At 42.4% G+C, this 20,727-nt stretch overlaps 1 protein-coding gene and 1 pseudogene across 3 annotated transcripts in view; one reads left to right on the forward strand and one right to left on the reverse strand.

Moving 5' to 3' along the window:
- Window positions 1-6,599: 6,599 nt before the first annotated feature.
- Window positions 6,600-7,224, reverse strand: LOC309563717 (annotated as a pseudogene). The gene has a single exon. The product of its transcript is annotated as an uncharacterized misc_RNA (transcript).
- A 4,651-nt stretch (window positions 7,225-11,875) lies between these two features.
- The window catches only part of LOC309564529 (NACHT, LRR and PYD domains-containing protein 12-like), a 579,648-nt gene continuing 570,796 nt past the window's right edge, over window positions 11,876-20,727 (forward strand). For both annotated transcript variants that reach the window (XM_082269162.1, XM_082269163.1), the window contains exon 1: window positions 11,876-11,994. In XM_082269162.1, coding sequence (XP_082125288.1) covers window positions 11,928-11,994 — 67 coding nt within the window. In that variant the 5' untranslated portion in view covers window positions 11,876-11,927. The remainder of the gene's footprint in view (window positions 11,995-20,727) is intronic.

The following is a 20,727-nucleotide window of genomic DNA, read 5'->3' on the forward strand; positions in this document are numbered from 1 at the left end:
AATCGCGCTGGCGAAATTTTTTGAGCCAATTTGACGTTGCGCATGCGCACATTCGCGAGTTCGCAGCTCGCGGCTGGAGGAGCTGTTTAACCTTTCCACACTTTCGCAGATATCTCTCTTTCTAAGTCAGTTTTTGAGATTTTTTAAACGCAAGTCATCTCCAAATTGACTTCCACACCTTCCACAGTGATTTGGGATTTTTGGGGGTACAGGGGAAAATTTGGCTAAACTTTAGTCGAGCTTTTAGCTGGCGTGGTTTTAAGTCGCGCTCTGACCATATTGCATCTTAATGAATCTCACACTAGGCGCTATTTTCCGCCCGCCGTTCTTTGAATGCCAATTTCAGACTTAAATAATCGCCGCTTCGCAAAATCACGCCGAAACGCCAATTCGCCGTACTATGAATCAGGCCCTATATGTGTAATTTGTGCTCCTAGAATGCCGGACGCTGCTACTTTGATGTTAGGCCTCTGTATGTGGCCAGGCTGTGAAAAAGTCTCACACATGTGGTATCGCCATACTCAGGAGGAGTAGTAGAATGTGTTTTGGGGTGTAGTTGCAAGTATACATGTGCTGTGTGAGAGAAATAACCTGTTAATACGGCAATTTGTAAAAAAAAATAAAAAAAAAAATAAAAATCTTCATTTTGCAAAGCATTGTGGGAAAAAATTACAACTTCAAAAAACTCACCATGCCCCTTATTAAATACCTTGGAATGTCTACTTTCCAAAAAGGGGTCATTTGGGGGGTATTTGTACTTTCCTGACTTTTTAGTGTCTCAAGAAATGAGATAGGCCTTCAGTACATCAGGTGTGATCAAGTGTGATCAATTTTCAATGATTCGCACCATAGCTTGTGGACTCTATAACTTTCACAAAGACCAAATAATATACACTTACTTGGGTTATTTTTACCAAAGATAAGTAGCAGTATAAATTTTGGCCAAAATTTGTGAAGAAAAATTACTAATTTGCAAAATTTTATGACAGAAACAAAGAAAAATGCGTTTTTTCACAATATTTTCAGTCTTTTTTTATTTATAGCACAAAAAATAAAAAACCCAGTATTGATCAAATACCATCAAAAGAAAGCTCTATTTGTGTGAAAAAAAGGACACAATTTTTGTATGGGTACAGTGTTGCATGACTGAGTAATTCTCAGTCAAAATGTGAGAGCGCTGAAAGCTGAAAATCGGTCTGGGCAGGAAGGGGGTGAAAGTGCACTGTAGGCAAGTGGTTAAACGCAGTAGCTGTCCTAACAAGGCAGCAAATCGGTCTGGTGAGTGCGCATTCCTGCTTTTGGGTGAAGAATCACTGGTGGAGGATCGATTATTTCATATTGGCACTGAATATTAACTTCTGTGGACTTATTTAAAGTTTTATATGGACTGAGTTCATTACTGTAATATATTTATCAATATACTTTTTGCACCTACCTGTATATACAGTATATGCACATATATATTTGTCACTGTTTTATGTTCTAAGCGCTGCAACCTATATTTTTTCACATGTTTTTAGTGTTTGTATATTCACACTGTTTGCAAGCTGCTAGTAGAGGATCTTCCAGCGCTGACTTCACTTTATTATTTTATACTACCTGAGGTAAACAAGCCAGTGATTGGTTTCCAAGATGGATTGCAATCTAAGCAACCAATCACCATCTTGCAGCTTCCTTCCTCCATTCAGACCTGCTATGCCTCCTCCTGTCTGTGTGAGGTAGGGAAGATGTACTGTAGGAAGGGGGAGAGACACTGAGTACTACAAAGAAGAGGACTCTGATGTGTGTGGAGGCTGAGGACTCCGATGTGTGTGGAGGCTGAGGACTCTGATGTGTGTGGAGGCTGAGGACTCTGATGTGTGTGGAGGCTGAGGACTCTGATGTGTGTGGGGGATGAGGACTCTGATGTGTGTGGGGGATGAGGGCTCTGATGTGTGTGTGGGGGCTGAGGACTCTGATGTGTGTGGGGGCTGAGGGCTCTGATGTGTGTGGGGGCTGAGGACTCTGATGTGTGTGGGGGTTGAGGACTCTGATGTGTGTGGAGGCTGAGGACTCTGATGTGTGTGGGGGATGAGGACTCTGATGTGTGTGGGGGATGAGGGCTCTGATGTGTGTGTGGGGGCTGAGGACTCTGATGTGTGTGGGGGCTGAGGACTCTGATGTGTGTGGGGGCTGAGGACTCTGATGTGTGTGGGGGCTGAGGGCTCTGATGTTTTGTCAGCAGGCATAGAGTGCCATAGGGAAGAACATGGCTGGGTAATACACACTGCCCATCCCCCTGACTCCCAGGCTCTAATGACCCCACATGGTGCTTTGTATGCAGATATTTTATTGTGATATAGAATTGGGCTTCTCTCTGGTTTTCTCCGGCCATTGACTATAGGCCATTTGTTTTATTATTGAGGTGGATGAGGACAGAGGGATGGTCTGTGTACTGGAAGGTCCCGCCCACCGCCCATAGGAGGCGGGAGGAACCGGTTCAATTGATGTTAGTATTTATTTGGGTCTGCTGCTGACATGAGCAGCTCTGATGAAGGGAGCTTGACTCCCGAAACGCGTTAGCGGTCCTATCCACAAGGACATGTTCCATTCCATGTGTGGTGGATTCTTGTAATTCGATTTTATCATTCTTCTTGTCTGTGAGTATGCATTTGGCATTTTATTAAAACATTTTTTAGGGTGACCCCGGGTAATGCACTCGGTGTTTGCGCCTCCTTTTTCTTTTCTTCTAAGATGGAACCCCTGTTGCTGATAGGTGGCACACAGGTGCCAGGGTGAAGTGCTGTGTTTCTCCCTCCAGTGATAATGAAGGAGGGGAATACAGGCAGGGTGAGCCCATGTCACTGTGTGATGAGGCAGTGTAGACAGATTTTGAAGGAAACAAGTCCACTAATGATGGAGGTGTGGGCTGCCTTCATCTGAGAGCCAGGATCAGAGCTCAGTGCCCCACCCTTCCAAGGGGGTCAGTGTGTGAAGGGGGCAGAGAGAGGTGCAGTCTGCACAATGCTGTCCAGATCAGATCAGACCCGAGCCTGAGAGAGAGTCCATGAGGGACAGAGCAGCAGGGAGCTGCAAGGAAAGCACAGAGCTGAGGTACAGCATCTGTGTACAAACACTGGGACATGTTTGATGGTCAGGAGGACCAAAAGGTAGAAATCTGAGCAGTAAAGCTGCCAGGAGACTGAGAAATGTTTTCTTCATATTAATGGTGAGAACCCCCTGCCCAGGAAGACATAGCTATATTAATTTTTTACTTTCTTTTAGATTAACCACTTTACCGCCAGAGGATTTTCCTGCTTTACGTCCAGGCCACTTTTTGCAACTTGTGCACTGTGCGACTTTAAAGAACATGGAGGATTGGGAAGAAAGGATTTTCTAGGCACATACCGTAGATTAAAATATAATATTTATTCAATTTTCACAGACAAAAACGAAAAAAAGGAACAAGACATACATAATGAAAAGATACAATATAAAAACCATACAATATAAAAACCGATTAGGGCCTTAATGGCTTACTAATCATCTAGTAGCACATACAGCGGAACTCATGAAATATGCTTCTTTACAGTTACATTACTGTTAAACATGACAAGGATAATGGATGAATAGCGGAGATCCTGTCAGAGGTCAATCCAATGGCAGGCACAGTCGAACACGAAGTCAGAAAAATGATGACAAAGAGTAATGTTTCAAATGCTCGGTAATATTTCAAATGCTCAACATGTTTCGCCTCGAGAGAGGCTTCATCTGGAGCCTACTTGTGAATATGTAGAAAAGTTCTGTATGAAACAAAGATGTTATAGTAAAAACACATGTTTAACAGTAATGTAACTGTAAAGAACCATATTTCATGAGTTCCGCTGTATGTGCTACTAGATGATTAGTAAGCCATTAAGGCCCTAATCGGTTTTTATATTGTATCTACACTGTATGGATTGGGTAATGTGTTAGGATCTATACTGGTATGGACTGGGTAATGTGTTAGGATCTATACTGGTATGGACTGGGTAATGTGTTAGGATCTATACTGGTATGGACTGGGTAATGTGTTAGGATCTATACTGGTATGGACTGGGTAATGTGTTAGGATCTATACTGGTATGGACTAGGTAATATGTTAGGATCTATACTGGTATGGAGTGGGTAATGTGTTAGGAATAAAAGGATGCCACATCGTTGGATAAAAATGAAATGTATCACCCTGCAGAGGGCTGAATTCAAAACCTCCTGAAAATCAAAGTGAAAGAATGATGCAGCAGGCTCGTCCATTTTACTGAAATTTCATTGCAGAAACTCAGATTGGTACTCTGTATTTTGTATGGCCCCGACGTGTTTGTATACATGCCTGACAACGTTGGGGAATGCTCCTATTGAGACACTAGATGGTGTTCTGGGGTATTTCCTCTCAGATCTGGACCAGGGCATCACTGAGCTCCTGAACAGACTGAGGTGTAGCCTGACGGCGCGGGATGGACTGAAACATAATGTCCCAGAGGTGTTCTATTTAGGTCAGGCGAGCGTGGGGGGCATTCAATGGTATCAATTTCTTTATCCTCCAGGAACTGGCTGCATATTCTCGCCACATGAGGCTGGGCATTGCTGTGCACCAGGAGAAACCAAGGACCTATTGCACCAGCGTAGGGTCTGACAATGGGTCCAAGGATTTCATCCCGATACCTAATGGCAGTCAGGGTGGCATTGTATTGCCTGTAGAGATCTGTGAGTCCCTCCATGGATTTGCCTCCCCAGACCATCCCTGACCCACCACCAAACCGGTCATGCTGAACGATGTTACAGGCAGCATAATGTTCTCCATGGCTTCTCCAGACCTTTCCACATCTGTCACATGTCCTCAGGGTGACCCTGCTCTCATCTGTGAAAAGCACAGGGTGCCAGTGGTGGATCTGCCAATTCTGGTGTACAATGGCAAATGCCAATCGAGCTCCATGGGGCCGGGCAGTGAGCACAGAGCCCACCAGAGGACATCGGGCCCTCAGGCCACCCTCATGAAGTCTGTTTCTGATTGTTTGGTCAGAGACATTCACACCAGTGGCTGCTGGAGGTCATTTTGTAGGGCTCTGGCAGTGCTCATCCTGTTCCTCCTTGCACAAAGGAGCAGATACCGATCCTGCTGATGGGTTAAGGACCTTCTACGGCCCTGTCCAGCTCTCCTAGAGTAACTGCCTGTCTCCTGGAATCTCCTCCATGCTCCTGAGACTGTGCTGGGAGACACAGCAAACCTTCTGGCAATGGCATGTATGGCTGTGCCATCCTGGAGGAGTTGGGCTGTCTGTGCAACCTCTATAGGGTCCAGGTATGGCCTCATGCTACCAGTAGTGACCCTGACCGCAGCCAAATGCAAAACTAGTGACAAACACTCAGAAAAGATGAGTAGGGAAAAAAATGTCTGTGGCCTCCACCTGTAAAACCATTCCTGTTTTGGAGGATGTCTCAGTGTTGCCCATCTAGTGCACCTTTTATTAATTTCATTAACACCAAAGCAGCTGAAACTGATTAACAACCCCCTCTGCTACTTAACTGACCAGAGCAGTATCCCAGAAGATTAATTGATTTGATGCTATACTCTGATTAAAAAGTGTTCCTTTAATTTTTTTGAGCTGTGTTTGTGTGTGTGTGTATATGTATGTGTGTGTGTGTGTGTATATATATATATATATATATATATATATATATATATAGTCAAAAGTATTGGGACACCCGCCTTTGCACGCACATTAAATAGCAACCAGTCTTAAGCCTCGTACACACGTACTGATCGGCCGTCTTTTGTCCAGGGCTGTCCTGTCGGCAAAAGACTGCACACGAATTTTGTCAGCTAACAACAGCCGACTGCAGAAGTGATGTCATGTGATGGTTAACTTTCCTTGTCTTTTTTCTTTTCTGAGCATGCCCAGTCTTGCAAAACTGCTGTCTGTCGGACGAAATCTGTACTGACTGGCGAACAATCGTCCGTTCTGGTGTTGGCCAACAAAAGTTTTAATGACTGCACGACAGATTCTGTTCGGCCGAAAATGCGCTGTCGGCTGTCGGAAGCATCATACTAACAAGCCTACAATCGGCCGATCGGTCGTCGGCTGAATATTTGCGGCCGACAATCGGTACGTGTGTACGGGGCTTAAGTCCGTAGGATTTAGTATTGAGTTGGCCCAGCTATAACAGCTTCAACTCTTCTGGGAACTTGACTGGCCTGCACTAAGTGTTAGATATAACCTTTTGGGGCTAAAACAATGCATAGAGCAGACAGTCTGTTGTTTCACTGAACACTGCTTCCTGTTCTGAGCAGGAACTCTTCTTTATTACTCTTTGAGGCATAGACAAAACATGAACTCACAAATGTAACACTGCCATCCAGTGGTCATACAATGTAATAGGCACACAACAATGACATATAGTATTTGTTGCTGATTCTAATACAAACCTTGTATGCTAACACCCCCACTCAACAACTACTATCTATGTCAATCCCATTTCTGATCTAAGATCCACAAATCTGGTTCTAGCTAGTGGCTTTGTCAAAGCATCAGCAATCATTTTTTCCGACTCACAATACACAAGTACAATCACTTTCTGATCAACTAAGTCATGAATGTAATGATGTCTGACATCGATGTGCTTGGTTCTTCCATTAATTTTCTCACTTGTTGCAAGCTTAATGCAAGCCTGATTGTCCTCAAATAAGACGGTAGGTTCTGATGTTGCTTCTCCAAGATCCTTGAGTAATTGCTGTAACCACACAACTTCTTGACTGGCATAAGCTGCAGATATGTATTCAGCTTCTGTAGAGGACAATGCCACTGACATCTGTTTCTTGCTGGACCATGATATAGGACTGTCTCCTAATTTTAATAAGTAACCACTTGTGGATTTGCGTGTGCTGTGATCACCTGCCCAATCGGAGTCCACATATCCCACGAGGTTTAAATCACCACTTGCTGACAGTTTCAAATTTAAGTCTTTTGTCTGTTTCAGATATCTCATAACTCTTTTGATCGCATTCCAGTCTCTTTGACGTGGTTTATCAACTCGCCTGCAAAGAAGAGACATGCTGGCTGCAATGTCTGGACGTGTAGTGGTTGCAATGTAGAGAAGTGCCCCCACTGCTTGTCTGTATTGTTCATTGGATGTGAGAAGATCATCTTCTCCTTCTAACTTTGGATAGACTGTATCCATAGGTGTGCTTGCTCCTTTCGCCTCTGTCATGTTGAATTGCTGAAGAATAGATTCAATTTTTGCACTCTGATTCAACAGGAAACTTCCATCTTTCTCACGCTGGATGTCAATTCCAAGATAATATGTCACTTCACCTAGGTCTTTAGTTTCAAAGTGCTCGTTGAGTACTCCTGTTAACTTTGCAATTTCATTGTTGTTTTTGTGAGCAATGATCAGGTCATCTACATAAATTAGCAGATACATCCACTCAGTGTCTACTTGTTTAGCATATAGGCACGGATCAGCTTTACTTCTTGTAAATCCTTCATTTAGTAGAACTTGATTAATCTTCAGGTTCCATGCTCGAGCTGATTGTTTAAGGCCATAAAGAGATTTATTCAACTTGCAGACAAGATGTTCTTGTCCCTTTTTCAAATATCCTTCTGGCTGTGACATGTAAATTTCTTCTTCAATATCACTATTAAGAAAAGCTGTCTTAATATCGTGATGTTTCACAATCATTGTACGCATGGCAGCCACTGTCATTAGTGTTCTGAAAGTACTTTGTTTAGCAACTGGAGCAAAAGTAGCATCATAGTCCTCACCGAACTTCTGTGAGTAACCTTTAGCAACCAGCCTTGCCTTGTACCGACAGACTTTCCCTTCAGGGTTACATTTGGTTTTAAAAACCCATTTACATCCTATGGCATGTTTACCTTGAGGTAGCTCTGAAAGTGTCCATGTCTGGAGATCTTTGAGTGATGTCATTTCTTCATCAGCGGCTTTATACCATACTTGTTTCTCATGCATTGGCAGTTTCTGCATCTCTTTCCATGAACCTGGTTCAGTTTGAACAGCTCTGCGAGCTATGTAAGATAAACGTTCAGCTGGAACACCTTTATTGATTCTGGTTGATTTTCTGACTGAAGGTATTTCTGGTTCAATTTCAGGTTTTGATTCTTCTGCAGTTATTTCTATTTCTGTATCACTTTCCTTATTTTCTTGAGTGACTGATGTTGATTCTTTCTCAGTTTGAAAAGTTTGAGTCTGTTGTTCAAACTTTGAGCACACAGAACTTTCATCAATAATCACACTTCTGCTGACTGTTACTTTGTTCGTGTCTTGATGTAAAATCCTGTATCCTTTTTGAGATTCACTGTACCCCACAAGTACACCTTCTTTTGCACATGCATCCCATTTTGTACGTTTTTCTTTTGGAATGTGTACATAGGCTTTACTTCCAAAAATTCTGATGTGTCTTAAATCTGGTTTCCTTTTGTTCCACAGTTCATATGGAGTTTTTGTTGTTGCTTTTCCCGGCAAACGATTTTGAAGATAACATGCAGTTGTGATAGCTTCTTCCCAGTATGTAGTTGGCATATCAGCATCAAATAGCATGCTCCTCCCACTTTCACACAGTGTGCGGTTCATTCTCTCTGCAACTCCATTTTGCTCTGGGTTATATGGAACTGTTGTCTGGAACATAATTCCATGCTTCCTGAGAATGGCTTGTGTTTTACCACTTGTATATTCTGAGCCATTATCTGTTCGTAGTACTCTGGGCATTCCGCCAAAAATATTATTTACTTGAGCGAGATACTCTTCTAATTTCTCTGGCACTTCATCTTTATTGTGAAGTAGAAATACTGTGGTATACCTGGAGTAATCATCAATGAAGGTCAGGAAGTACTTTTTCTTTCCTGGAGTCATAGTTTTCATTGGACCACAAAGATCTGAATGTATTAAGTCCAGAGGTTTTTGGGATTTGCTGTTGGTCTGCTTGGGAAAAGGTGTCCTTGCCATTTTTCCTTTAATACAGCTGGTACAAATCATTATGTGATCACATGGATTAATCTTAATACCACTTGCATAGTTATTCTCAACTATTTTCTTTATTGTATCAGAATTTCTGTGCCCCAATCGTCTGTGCCAAGTGTGGATGCAGTTTGAATGGTTATCCTCTTTGGCTATTTTAACCATTTCACTGCAGTTCAGCTGATAGAGTTCATCTATGATGTTAGCCTTTGCAAGCAAGCAATCCCCTTTTGTTATGATACAACTGTCACCCTGAAATGTGACTACATTGCCTTGGTTAGTGAGTTTCTTTACTGACAAAAGGTTGCTTTCAAAATCTGGCACATACAGAACATTCCTCATATGGATCTTTTTAGTGATATCTGGAGAGATAGGACAGTATAGAAAGCCATCTCCTATTCCCACTGATTTCATAAATTGTCCATTAGCTGTAGTTATCCCTTCTGTTTTGCTTTCATCAAGCTGAGTGCAGAAACTTCGGTCATTTGTCATGTGACTTGTAGCACCTGAGTCCACACACCATGCTTGCACAGAGGTGACACCATTTTTGGATCCGAATGCATACTCCTTTGTTTCTATGACATTCTTAGCTTGTTGCAATGCACTTTGTTTTTGCATTCTAGCTTTCCAGATTCTACAATCTGCTTTTAGGTGTCCTGGTTTCTTGCACACAAAGCATTCCCGCTTTTCTGGCTGCACGTTACTGTGTTTATTTTTGAATTTTGTCTTTAAAGCTGTCTCTGAACACACACTCACATTACTCATGCTTTGAGTTTTGCGCTTGTATTCATCCACAAGCTTGCCTTTAACATATTCCAGTGTCAGATCATCATCTGGACGTGCATCTAGTGCTGTGACAAGTGTCTCATAACTTTCAGGAAGTCCACTTAATAACAGCGCTGCAACATGGAAATCTTTTATCTCTTCTCCAATCCCTCTCAGTCTCTCCACCATCTCTAAGGTCTGTCTTATATAGTCCTGCATGTCCTGGTCTTTCTGTAGCTTAGTCTGATAAAGCTTTCTGATTAAATACAGTTTATTGCTGAGATTAACTCTTTCATGTGCTTTCTGTAACTCTTCCCACATGTCTTTAGCAGTCTGACAGTTACATATATGTATGATTTGATCATCATCTATGCACAGGGAGATTGTGCTCTGTGCTTTCTGATCTCTGTCTAACCACTCCTCTGCGGGCTGTGCAGGTCTTGATTCATTTATACATTTCCACGTACCTTCTCTTATAAGCAGCATTTTCATCTTGAATTTCCAAGATTGGTAGTTCTGATTTGTCAGATTTGCAATGGAGAACTTTGCTGAGGGGATGGCAGCAGCCATTTCTGCTGTTTGGCTTTCTGTTGCTGTCTCCTGCACTTACTTGCTTTAGCTCACTGTATCTGGCTATATCCAGGGGTAATCTGTATTATATCCTGGGCTTCTGTAACATGTCCTGGGCCCATAACCTGTTAGATATAACCTTTTGGGGCTAAAACAATGCACAGAGCAGACAGTCTGTTGTTTCACTGAACACTGCTTCCTGTTCTGAGCAGGAACTCTTCTTTATTACTCTTTGAGGCATAGACAAAACATGAACTCACAAATGTAACACTGCCATCCAGTGGTCATACAATGTAATAGGCACACAACAATGACATATAGTATTTGTTGCTGATTCTAATACAAACCTTGTATGCTAACACTAAGTCCTGACCTCAACCCAATAGTCTCTGCTCTAATTAATCCGAAAGGCGTTCTGAGAGCCAGGCCTTCTCGTCCAACATCAGTGCCTGAGCTCTCAAATGGGCTTCTGGAAGAATGGTGAAACATTCCCATAGACACACTCCTAAACCTTGTGGACAGCCTTCCCAGAAGAGTTTATATACAGTATACACACACTGTATATTGCAGCATAAGGAGTGGTACCTGATTATGATTTTCACATTTGGAAGCTCATCTGTGGTTCAATCACTGAATAGCTTGGAGTCACCTCTATAGGTGCATAAAATATATGCATATATTGATGTGTATAAAATTTTAGTGATCCATTTTGATTGGCCAGTTTCTATGCGGTCCAAAAGCCGAGTATGCAGTTAAAAGAAATTGGCCACATGCAAGCCTGGTTTATTGTGTTCACTATTGTAGCCCATTTATCCACCCTAGATCTGCCCTACAAGTGATATCTAGCTATATTGGGGCTCGGGCATTTGGTAGGCTAATCTCATTGTATGCAGGTGCCGTTTATCCTCCATTCTGTATGTTTCACTGTATTGCTTACCACCGTACAGATGGAAGGGAGGCTGGGGGAAACATGTCTCCTCTTCAGACCCCATAGGTGTCACCAGGGCAGCGATGGTCCGAATAGACACTGCAACACTGGGTGACATTTGGAAGCCATCTTTGGAGTAGGCTGTACTAATAAATAGCACTCCCCTGCTCCACCGGGCATGCATTTGCAAGTGGCTAGGGTAGGGAGAGGAGCCACGCTTGTTAGTGACACTGAATTCGCCTTAGGCTTGGTTTGCATCTATGCAAATCAGATGTGTTTTGAACCGCATTCTATTCGCATAACGTGAACCAAACCAACTTTTGAATGGAGCTTGTTCACATACAGTATATACGGGCCAGTTGTGGTGCAAATTAAAAAAGGGTCCAGTGCATTTTTCAGTCCAGTTAAGGTGCGATTTAAGTGTCAAATCTGCACCTGGACTGCTGAATGAAAACCGTACCAGACTCCGCACAGAACCCGGCCCCTCATATACTGTATATGAATGCAGCCTAAGGGAAAAGATCCTGTTTGAGGGGGGATGGATTGGGGAAACTGCCTCAGAAACCTTACATCTGGGGGATCTGGACAACATAGTAACCATAATGTATCTCTGTGTCTAGGTGTTCTGTGACATGACTGGGATTCAGATGTTGAAGAACTAAAAGCGAGAAAAAAGATGGCGAAGAGCTTGAGAAGAACTTTAAAAGGGTTGTTTTCTAGACGGAGAGAAGCCCCCATTCCCGGTAATCAGATCAATAACTGTTTGTCTTTTATTTATGTAATCAGTTTTAGGGAAATATGATTAGTTTTATGGATCATCAAATACTGAATACTGTACATCTATTCATCCATGTATTAACTTGTTAAATATTTCTTGCAATGTAATTTTATATTTTTTCGTTGCTATTTATAATAGTTTATAGATTATATCCACAGAGGTGCAATGAGGTTGAAAAAACAAACATTCAAAGCCAGGCAGTCAATTATAATAGAAGAATTCAAAGAATTGAAGCTCACAGGCCCTTTTTTTAACACATTGAACAATAGCACCATATAGGATACAATATAGTTACATAGTTTGTGAGGTTGAAAAAATACATCAGTCCATCCAGTTCAACCTATGATGTGTGTGTGCGTTTGCTGTTAACCGTACATTGTATACGCCTGTATGTTGTACATTGTATAACCCTGTATGTTGTACATTATATACCCCTGTATGTTGTACATTGTATACCCCTGTATGTTGTACATTGTATTCCCCTGTATGTTGTACATTGTATACCCCTGTATGTTGTACATTGTATACCCGTGTATGTTGTACATTGTATACCCCTGTATGTTGTACATTGTATACCCCCTGTATGTTGTACATTGTATACCCCTGTATGTTGTACATTGTATACCCCTGTATGTGGTGGTCTTTAAGGTGCCCATCTAATAGTTTTTTGAAACTATCGATGCTCCCTGCTGATACCACTGCTTGTGGAAGAGAATTCCACATCCTTACTGCTCTGACAGTAAAGAACCCTTTACGTATTTTAAGGTTAAACCGTTTTTCCTCTAGCTTTAGTGAGTGGCCATGTGTCTTATTTTATTCCCTTTCTCTGAAAAGTTTGTTCCTTATGCTATGGTCACCAGTACAGTATTTGTACATTGATATCATATCAACCCTCAATCGTCTCTTCTCCAGAGAGAATAAGTTCAGTGCTTGTAGTCTTTCCTCATAGCCGATGTCCTCCATTCCCCTAATTATTTTTGTTGCCCTTTTCTGGACTCTTTCCAGTTCCAGCACATCCTTCCTGAGGACCGGTGCCTAGAACTGGACGGAATACTCCAGATGTGGCCGGACCAGAGTCTTGTAGAGAGGGAGAATAATCTCTTTATTTCTGGAGTGAATCCCCTTTTTTATACATGCCAGTATTTTGTTGGCTTTGCTTGCAGCAGCTTGGCATTGCATGCCACTGCCAAGCTTTTTGTCCACCAGTACCCCCAAGTCCTTTTCCATCTTAGATTCCCCCAGAGGTTCCCCCCTAGTGAGTAGCTCGCTAACGTGTTTCTGACGCCCAAGTGCATTACTTTACATTTTTCAACATTAAACCTCATCTGCCATGTAGTTGTCCACCCCGTTATTTTGTTCAGGTCCGCTTGTAAGGTTTCCACATCCTGCATAGAAGATATTGGCATGCCTAATTTAGTATCATTTGCAAAAATACAGAAATTGTGCTGGATATCCCCTCCTCTAGGTCATTTATGAATAAAATAAACAGTATTGGTCCCAGGACAGAACCTTTGGGGACCCCACTTTGCACACCCGCCCAATCCAAGTATTCCCCATTTATCACCACCCTCTGGACTCTGCCCCTGGAGCCAGTTCTCTATCCAGGTACTCACCCTATGGTCCATACCTACCCTTCTTAGTTTGTACAGTAAGCGTTTGTGGGGAACGGTGTCAAATGCCTTTGCAAAGTCCAGATACACCACATCCACAGGCTTACCTTTATCCAGATACACCACATCTACAGGCCTTCCTTTATCTAGGTGGCAGCTCACTTCATCGTAGAAGGTTAATAGATTGGTTTGGCAAGAACCATTTTTCATGAGTCCATGCTGATTACTAATAACATTGTTTTTATTACTAAAGTCTTGTATGTGGTCTCTTAACATCCCCTCCAAAATCTTGCAGACTACAGATGTTGGGCTGACAGGTCTATAGTTACCCGAGATATATCTCAGACCCTTTTTATATATTGGTACCACGTTGGCTTTTTTCAAATCAGCTGGCACCATACCCTTCTGTAGACTATCCTTAAAGATCATGAATAATGGTCTGGCAATCACCTGGCTGAACTCCTTAAGAACCCTCGGGTGCAAGCCATCCGGTCCCGGTGATTTATTTATGTTAGGTTTCTCTAGTTTAGTTCTAAGTCTATCTTCTGTTAGGCATGGCGGTATTTCCTGAGGTGTATTATTTAAATTAGCATTACAAGCTGGGTTCGTGTAGCCCCCCAATTCCTTTGTGAAGACTGAAGAGAAGAAATTATTTAACACTTTCACCTTCTCTCTGTTTTCTGTAGCCAGATTCCCTTTGTCGTTTTTTATGGGGCCAATGTGTTCTGGCCTCGCTTTCTTACTGTTTATATACTTAAAGAATTTCTTGGGGTTTTTTTTTACTCTCTTCCGCTATATGTCTCTCGTGTTCTATTTTAGCTGCCCTGATTTCGTCTTTACATTTCTTATTACACTCTTTGTAATGCTTAAATGCTGCCAATGACCCCTCAGTCTTGTATTTTTTGAAGGCCTTTTCTTTAGCACTAATATGCATTTTAATGTTGGAGTTTAGCCACCCAGGGTTTAGTTTTGCTCTTTTAAATTTATTTCCCTTTGGAATACACTGGTCAATCCCTTTGTTTAGTATGCTCTTGAAGCACTCCCATTTTTCCTCTGTGTTCTTTGTTCCCAGGGTTCTATCCCATTTGATATTTTCTAGCAGCGAGCGCAGTTTTGGGAAGTTGGCTCTTTTGAAATTCAGTGTCCTTATATTACCCTTGTGTTTCCTATTACTGTGATTAATACTGAAACAAATTGACCTATGGTCGCTGTTTACTAAGTTGCACCGTATTTCTATATCCATGAGCAGGTCTGTATTGTTGGCAATCAGTAGGCCAAGTACCGCATTGTTTATTGTCGGTGCGTTCACTATCTGACCCATAAAATTGTCCTGCAAAACATTTAGGAACTCTCGAGCCTTGGATGAATGCGTGGTTCCTTCTACCCAGTCTATATCTGGATAATTAAAGTCACCCATTATAATGACATTTCCCATCCTTGCTGCCACTCCAGTCTGTGAAAGGAGGTCCACCTCCCCCTCCTCCCTCTGGTTGGGGGGCCTATAGCATTCACCCAATATTACTTTCCCCATAGTGCCTTCCCTTTGAAGTTCTACCCATAGGGATTCTACCTCGTCCATAGCTCCATTATTAATATCATCCCTCCTATTTACCTGTACACTGTTTTTAATCTACAGACATACCCCTCCCCCTTTTTTACCTTCTCTATCTCTGCAATAAAGGGAATACCCCTGAATGGTCGCCAGCCAATCATGAGAGCTGTCGAACCAAGTCTCTGTTATCCCCCCAAAATCTAAGTCCTCCTCATACATCAGCAGCTCCAGCTCTGCCATCTTGTTGGCCAGGCTTCTAGCATTGGTATACAAAGCTCGTAATTTTGTCCGTTTGCATACTATATCCTCGTTTGATGTTTTTAGGCTGCTGTTTTTCCTCGTACCCACCTTGGATTTAGGAACTCTGAACACCCTACCGCTAATGTCCCTATTTGTGCCTACTGAACCTTTCTCGCTGCTGGCTAATTCTACAACCCTCCCCCCATCACCTAGTTTAAAAGCCCTCTAACTTGTTGGCCATCTTCTCACCCAGTACGGTTGCACCCTCCCAATTTAGGTGAAATCCGTCCCTACTAAAGAGCCGGAAGTCCACACCGTTCTCCAGGAACCCGAAACCCTCCTTACTACACCAGCTCCTCAGCCACTTGTTTACTTCCCAAATCTCTCCCTGCCTCTCTGGTGTGGCTCCAGGTACATGTAGTATTTGTGAAAATACTACCTTGGAGGTCCTACTCCTCAACTTGGCTCCTAAAGTCCCTGAAATCGTTTTTAAGGACTCTCCATCTCCCTCTGCCTATGTCATTGGTACCCATGTGTACCATGAAAGCTGAGTCTTCCCCAGCCCCACCCAGTAATCTGTCTATCCAAACCGTGATGTGCCGAACCTGAGCGCCCGGTAAACAACAGACAGTTCAGCACTTACGGTCTTTGTGAAATTGCCCTGTCTGTCCTTCTAATAATTGAGTTCCCTACCACCAGAACCTGTCTTTCCTTTCCCTTTCTCCTGCCCTCACTGGAGGAGTTCTTTCCCTGGCAGCTAGGGGCGTCGCTCTGCTCCAGCAATGCTGGACCCTAAAGCCCCGTACACACGTACCGATCGTCGGCCGACAGAACGTCCTACAAATGTTCGCGGCTGGTGTGTTTGTTGTTTGTCTGTTGAAAAGTGCTCAAAACTTGCCCAGGACATTTGTCTGCCGACAGAAAATGACGTCACTACGTTCCACGCACGTTCGCCGCTACAAAAGAGGAAGTGAGTGTTTGGCCGTGACCCTTCTGGGCATCTCGCGCTGATTTCGGTAGCATTTGTTTGGTTGACGACATTTCGCTATTTTCCGAGACATCGTTCGAGAATTTATTATGGCGACCGTGAATTCGTCCGTTGCTGTCGTTAGTGTTGGAGTTTTGGCTCTGAGACGACGTACGAGCAATAGGAAGAAGAAGCGGACCTCCTGGACGAAAAATTGGTTGCTTAACCGTGATCAATTTTCTCATATGTCCTTGCTGAGGGAGCTCCAGGAAAATAATCCTGATGACTTCAGGAATTATTTGAGGATGACGGATCCCATCTTTTACCGTCTTCTTGCCCTGGTGTCCCCCTATATTCTGAAGCAGGATACTTGTATGCGGCTTGCAATTACTCCTGAGCAAAGGTTAATTGCGACGTTGAGGTATCTTGCAACAGGGAGAAGCCTGCAGGATCTGAAGTTCACCACAGGCATCTCCCCCCAAGCTCTTGGTATCATCATCCCTGAGACCTGCTCTGCCATCATCAAGGTCTTGCAGAAGGACTATATCAAGGTATGTTTGATTTTTTACATTACATTACATGTATTACTAGTTTCACCCGAATTATGATGTTTTTGGATGTACAGCAATTGACACAGGCCATTATTTGTAAACTACCCTCTGTCCGCATGCACATAGTAGTAAAGATGTAGATTATCTTTAACCATTTGTAAAATTACCCACTAACCACCCCACCATTCTCTCCTATGTGTCCCTAAACGCATTGCCTGTTAACAGTATGTCGAATTTATCTAATTTTATTGCTTTCCCTCAAACAATTATTCCTTGGCCAATGTTTTAGTACCTAGTTAATGATTTATCTAAAATACATCAGTCCATCCATTCCCACCTATGATTCTGTATGTTTATGTAATGATGTTAAAACCTTCACTGACCACAAGCCCTTATTGATGTATAAATGCCCAGTTTTACTTACCCATCCCCCACCCACATGCTAAATCTCCAAGTCAGCATATACCAAAGCTCAAGTTCAGAGGTCTTCAAACTATGGCCCACCAGTTGTTCACGAACTTCAATTTCCATCATGCCTAGTCATGTCTGTGAATGTCAGAGAATTACAAGGCCTCATGGGATGTGTAGTTCTGCAACAGCTGGATGGCCGTAGTTTGTAAATCTCAGCTCTAGCTGGTGAGTATAATGGGCCATACACACTAGAAGATTGTCAGAACAATTTATCCTTCCGATTTACCAAAACCAAATAATATGAGGTCCAACAAACACTTTCAAATCCTATGCAATCTGGTAGGCCCTTGCACTACATAGAAAAGGGAAATCTGCACGAAAAAGTCTTCAGAGAATCTTCTAGTGTGTATGGCCCTTTACAATATAAGAACAATAGGAGGTTGAAAATAAATGTATGTAGATATTACATCCCCATATCCAAACCTTTGCCTTCCTGTTGTTTATTTTTTTAGCAAGTTGCATAAGCATTTAACAGACAACTGTGTGTGTAATTCATAATGTGATGTGCTCAAGCACTAATTTTTTTTTTTTTTTTTCCCCACAGTTTCCTTCAAACGCAGAGCAATGGCTGGAGATTTCTGATCAATTTCTGGAGAAGTGGAATTTTCCCAATTGTGGGGGTGCTATTGATGGGAAGCACGTCCGCATTGTCCCCCCTCCGAATTCCGGCACATTTTATTATAATTATAAAGGTTTTTTTAGTATAGTCATGCTAGCCATAGTTAATGCAAACTATGAGTTTATTTATTTGGATATTGGCAAAAATGGCCGCAATTCGGATGGGGGAGTTATTGATCAGACGGAGTTCGCTCGTCGTCTAAAGAACGGCACTCTGAACCTGCCATCCAGGGAGCAAACTGTTGAGGGTATGAGCTTTGTGTTTATCGCAGATGAGGCTTTTGCGCTTGGGGAGCATCTCATGAAGCCCTACCCTCAGAGGAACCTCACCCCCGACCAAAGGATTTACAACTACCGGTTGTCCAGAGCTCGCAGAGTTGTGGAGAATGCCTTCGGGATAATGGCCAACCGGTTCCGGATATTCCTGACGTCCATAAACCTGGCACTGTACAAAGTGGATAATGTGGTCTTGTGTTGCTGCATTTTGCACAACTTCCTACGCAGGAATGCACAAAATTATGTATTGCAGCAACTGGATACTGACCCTGCTATGCCAGGTACAAGTGGAGAGGCCCAACCTTCTAACCAAGTGGAGTCCATGACGTCAATGGAAGTTGGACGGTCAGCATTGGCATCACACAGGGCCCGTCAGATCCGCCAGGAATATCTGGACTATTTCGTGGGGAGAGGAGCTGTGTCCTGGCAGCAATCACTGTCACACACCCATTAATCTTGTTAAAGATTGGACACACAAGATAAATGTCAGAGATATCTTATTTTTCCACACATAGAAAAAAAATTGCAATGATTCTGTATTGTGGATTCTAATCATTTGGGCACATATGCCAAACACAATTATTAGGGTTAATCATGTGTTATATATGTGTGACTTTGGAAGGGTTAATACATTCATCAGTGTGTTTCTTGACTGTAGTCTCTCACCAGCTGATCCAAAGTGATGATGGCCATGTGTTATTTTTGAGCCAGTGGTGTAAATACAAGGGCCTTCTGCACCCCACAAAATGTACACAAACCCTGTCACATTGAGAACTAGGTCACACCCAAGGTTCATCTAATGTCACCTTACATTGGTGGTTCTTGTCCAGAAGTTGCCCATACTATATATTTAATATAATACATTAGGGTATTAACAATGTACCTACACCTGTTATGTTGTGTTCATTTATTACATCCTTCTCACTGCCCACCAATGTTAGGATATGTCAGTGTTATGTGAAACTTGATCATTGTTCATCTCAAAGTGTTATATATATATAAGTAATGGAAAGTGAACTAGAGCAACGAAAAAGCAATACACTATAGATTACACTGATCTCCCTACACTGATTTCTACTGCCAATATCAATGCCATATTGAATACTAGGACTGCTAGTACCTTGAGTGTTGAGTCAAACTTATGCAATGCGGGAAGTCTGCGACTTTGCATCCTTCCTGCATCGCATAAGGGTGACCCGACACTTACTTTTTCCACAGGATTGTATTACACAAGTCTGAAGAACTGTGCCATCCAATCCTGATACATCAGAAATAAAGGGTCATGTGCGACTTGTGTGCGTGTTCAGTGTGAATGTAGCCATACAAAGTGTATGTCTCAATTCGCACAACACTCGCACAAAGGTCGCACATGATGCATTTATTCAGCTGCATCAGGATAGGATTGCACAGTCGTTCACACTTGTATGATCCAATCCTGTATGAAATGTCAGATCGCACTGTGATATGCGTATAAACGGTTGGGATCTTTAACATTTCATTGCCACCTCCAGCAACTCGCATATGGCAGTGTCCAAAATGCTGTCATTAACATGTAAATATCGGAATAGGACAGCCATCATACATGTAATGCTTCTTTACACAGCTTTAGATCTCGACCCCCCAAGGAAAGTCAAATAAAGAATGGAACACACATTGTTGAATGTACAAATTTTTTTTTTAAAAACATTCACAGGGTTAGGGTTAGGGTTAGGGTTAGTGTGTTTTCATTTTTTTTTCCCAAACGTGGGTACACTCTTAACAACTGAGTGCCATCAAAATATCATAAAATATTACAAAACTTTTGTAAGAAAAGGAACCAATAAAAACATAAAAAAAAACTTTTTAAAATTTGGCAATCATGTCGACAAAATCTTGCATTTTTGATTGCAATGCCGTTGCTGTTTCCTTGATTTGCTCGAGGTCTGAGCAACATTGGAGTGCCTCACGGGTTAGTTTTGCTAAAGTGCAAGTAGGTAAATCATGATCTGTAAAAAAATATACAACTGAGTCAATGTGAATCACCTACATGAGGTCATAATCGAGAAACATTTGGTGTCCAGGTTATTTTTAATTACTCTCGAGTTAATACCTACCCTGTTCTTATGCTCTTTTGCCCTAGGCTCTTCTTCTTCCTCCTGTCCTCCTCTGATCCTGTTGCTAATGATTCTGCCGGTCTCCTGAGCTTACTATATATTCATTAGGGGTGTGAACGCATGATGACGTCATTGTGAGGGCATGGTCGTAATGTATATATATTAAGCTGCAGAGACCAGAGACGGGCAGAATGCACGGCAACAGCATCAGATGAGGACAGGAGGAAGAAGCAGAACCTAAGGCAAAAGAGCAGACAACATAAGAGCAGAAGATTGCACAGCAGAAGAGTGGAGAGGAGAAGATCCAAAGAGCAGAGTGG

This window comes from Pelophylax lessonae, assembly GCF_965119305.1.
Source record: "Pelophylax lessonae genome assembly, chromosome: 9".
NCBI classification, from domain to species: Eukaryota; Metazoa; Chordata; class Amphibia; order Anura; family Ranidae; genus Pelophylax; species Pelophylax lessonae.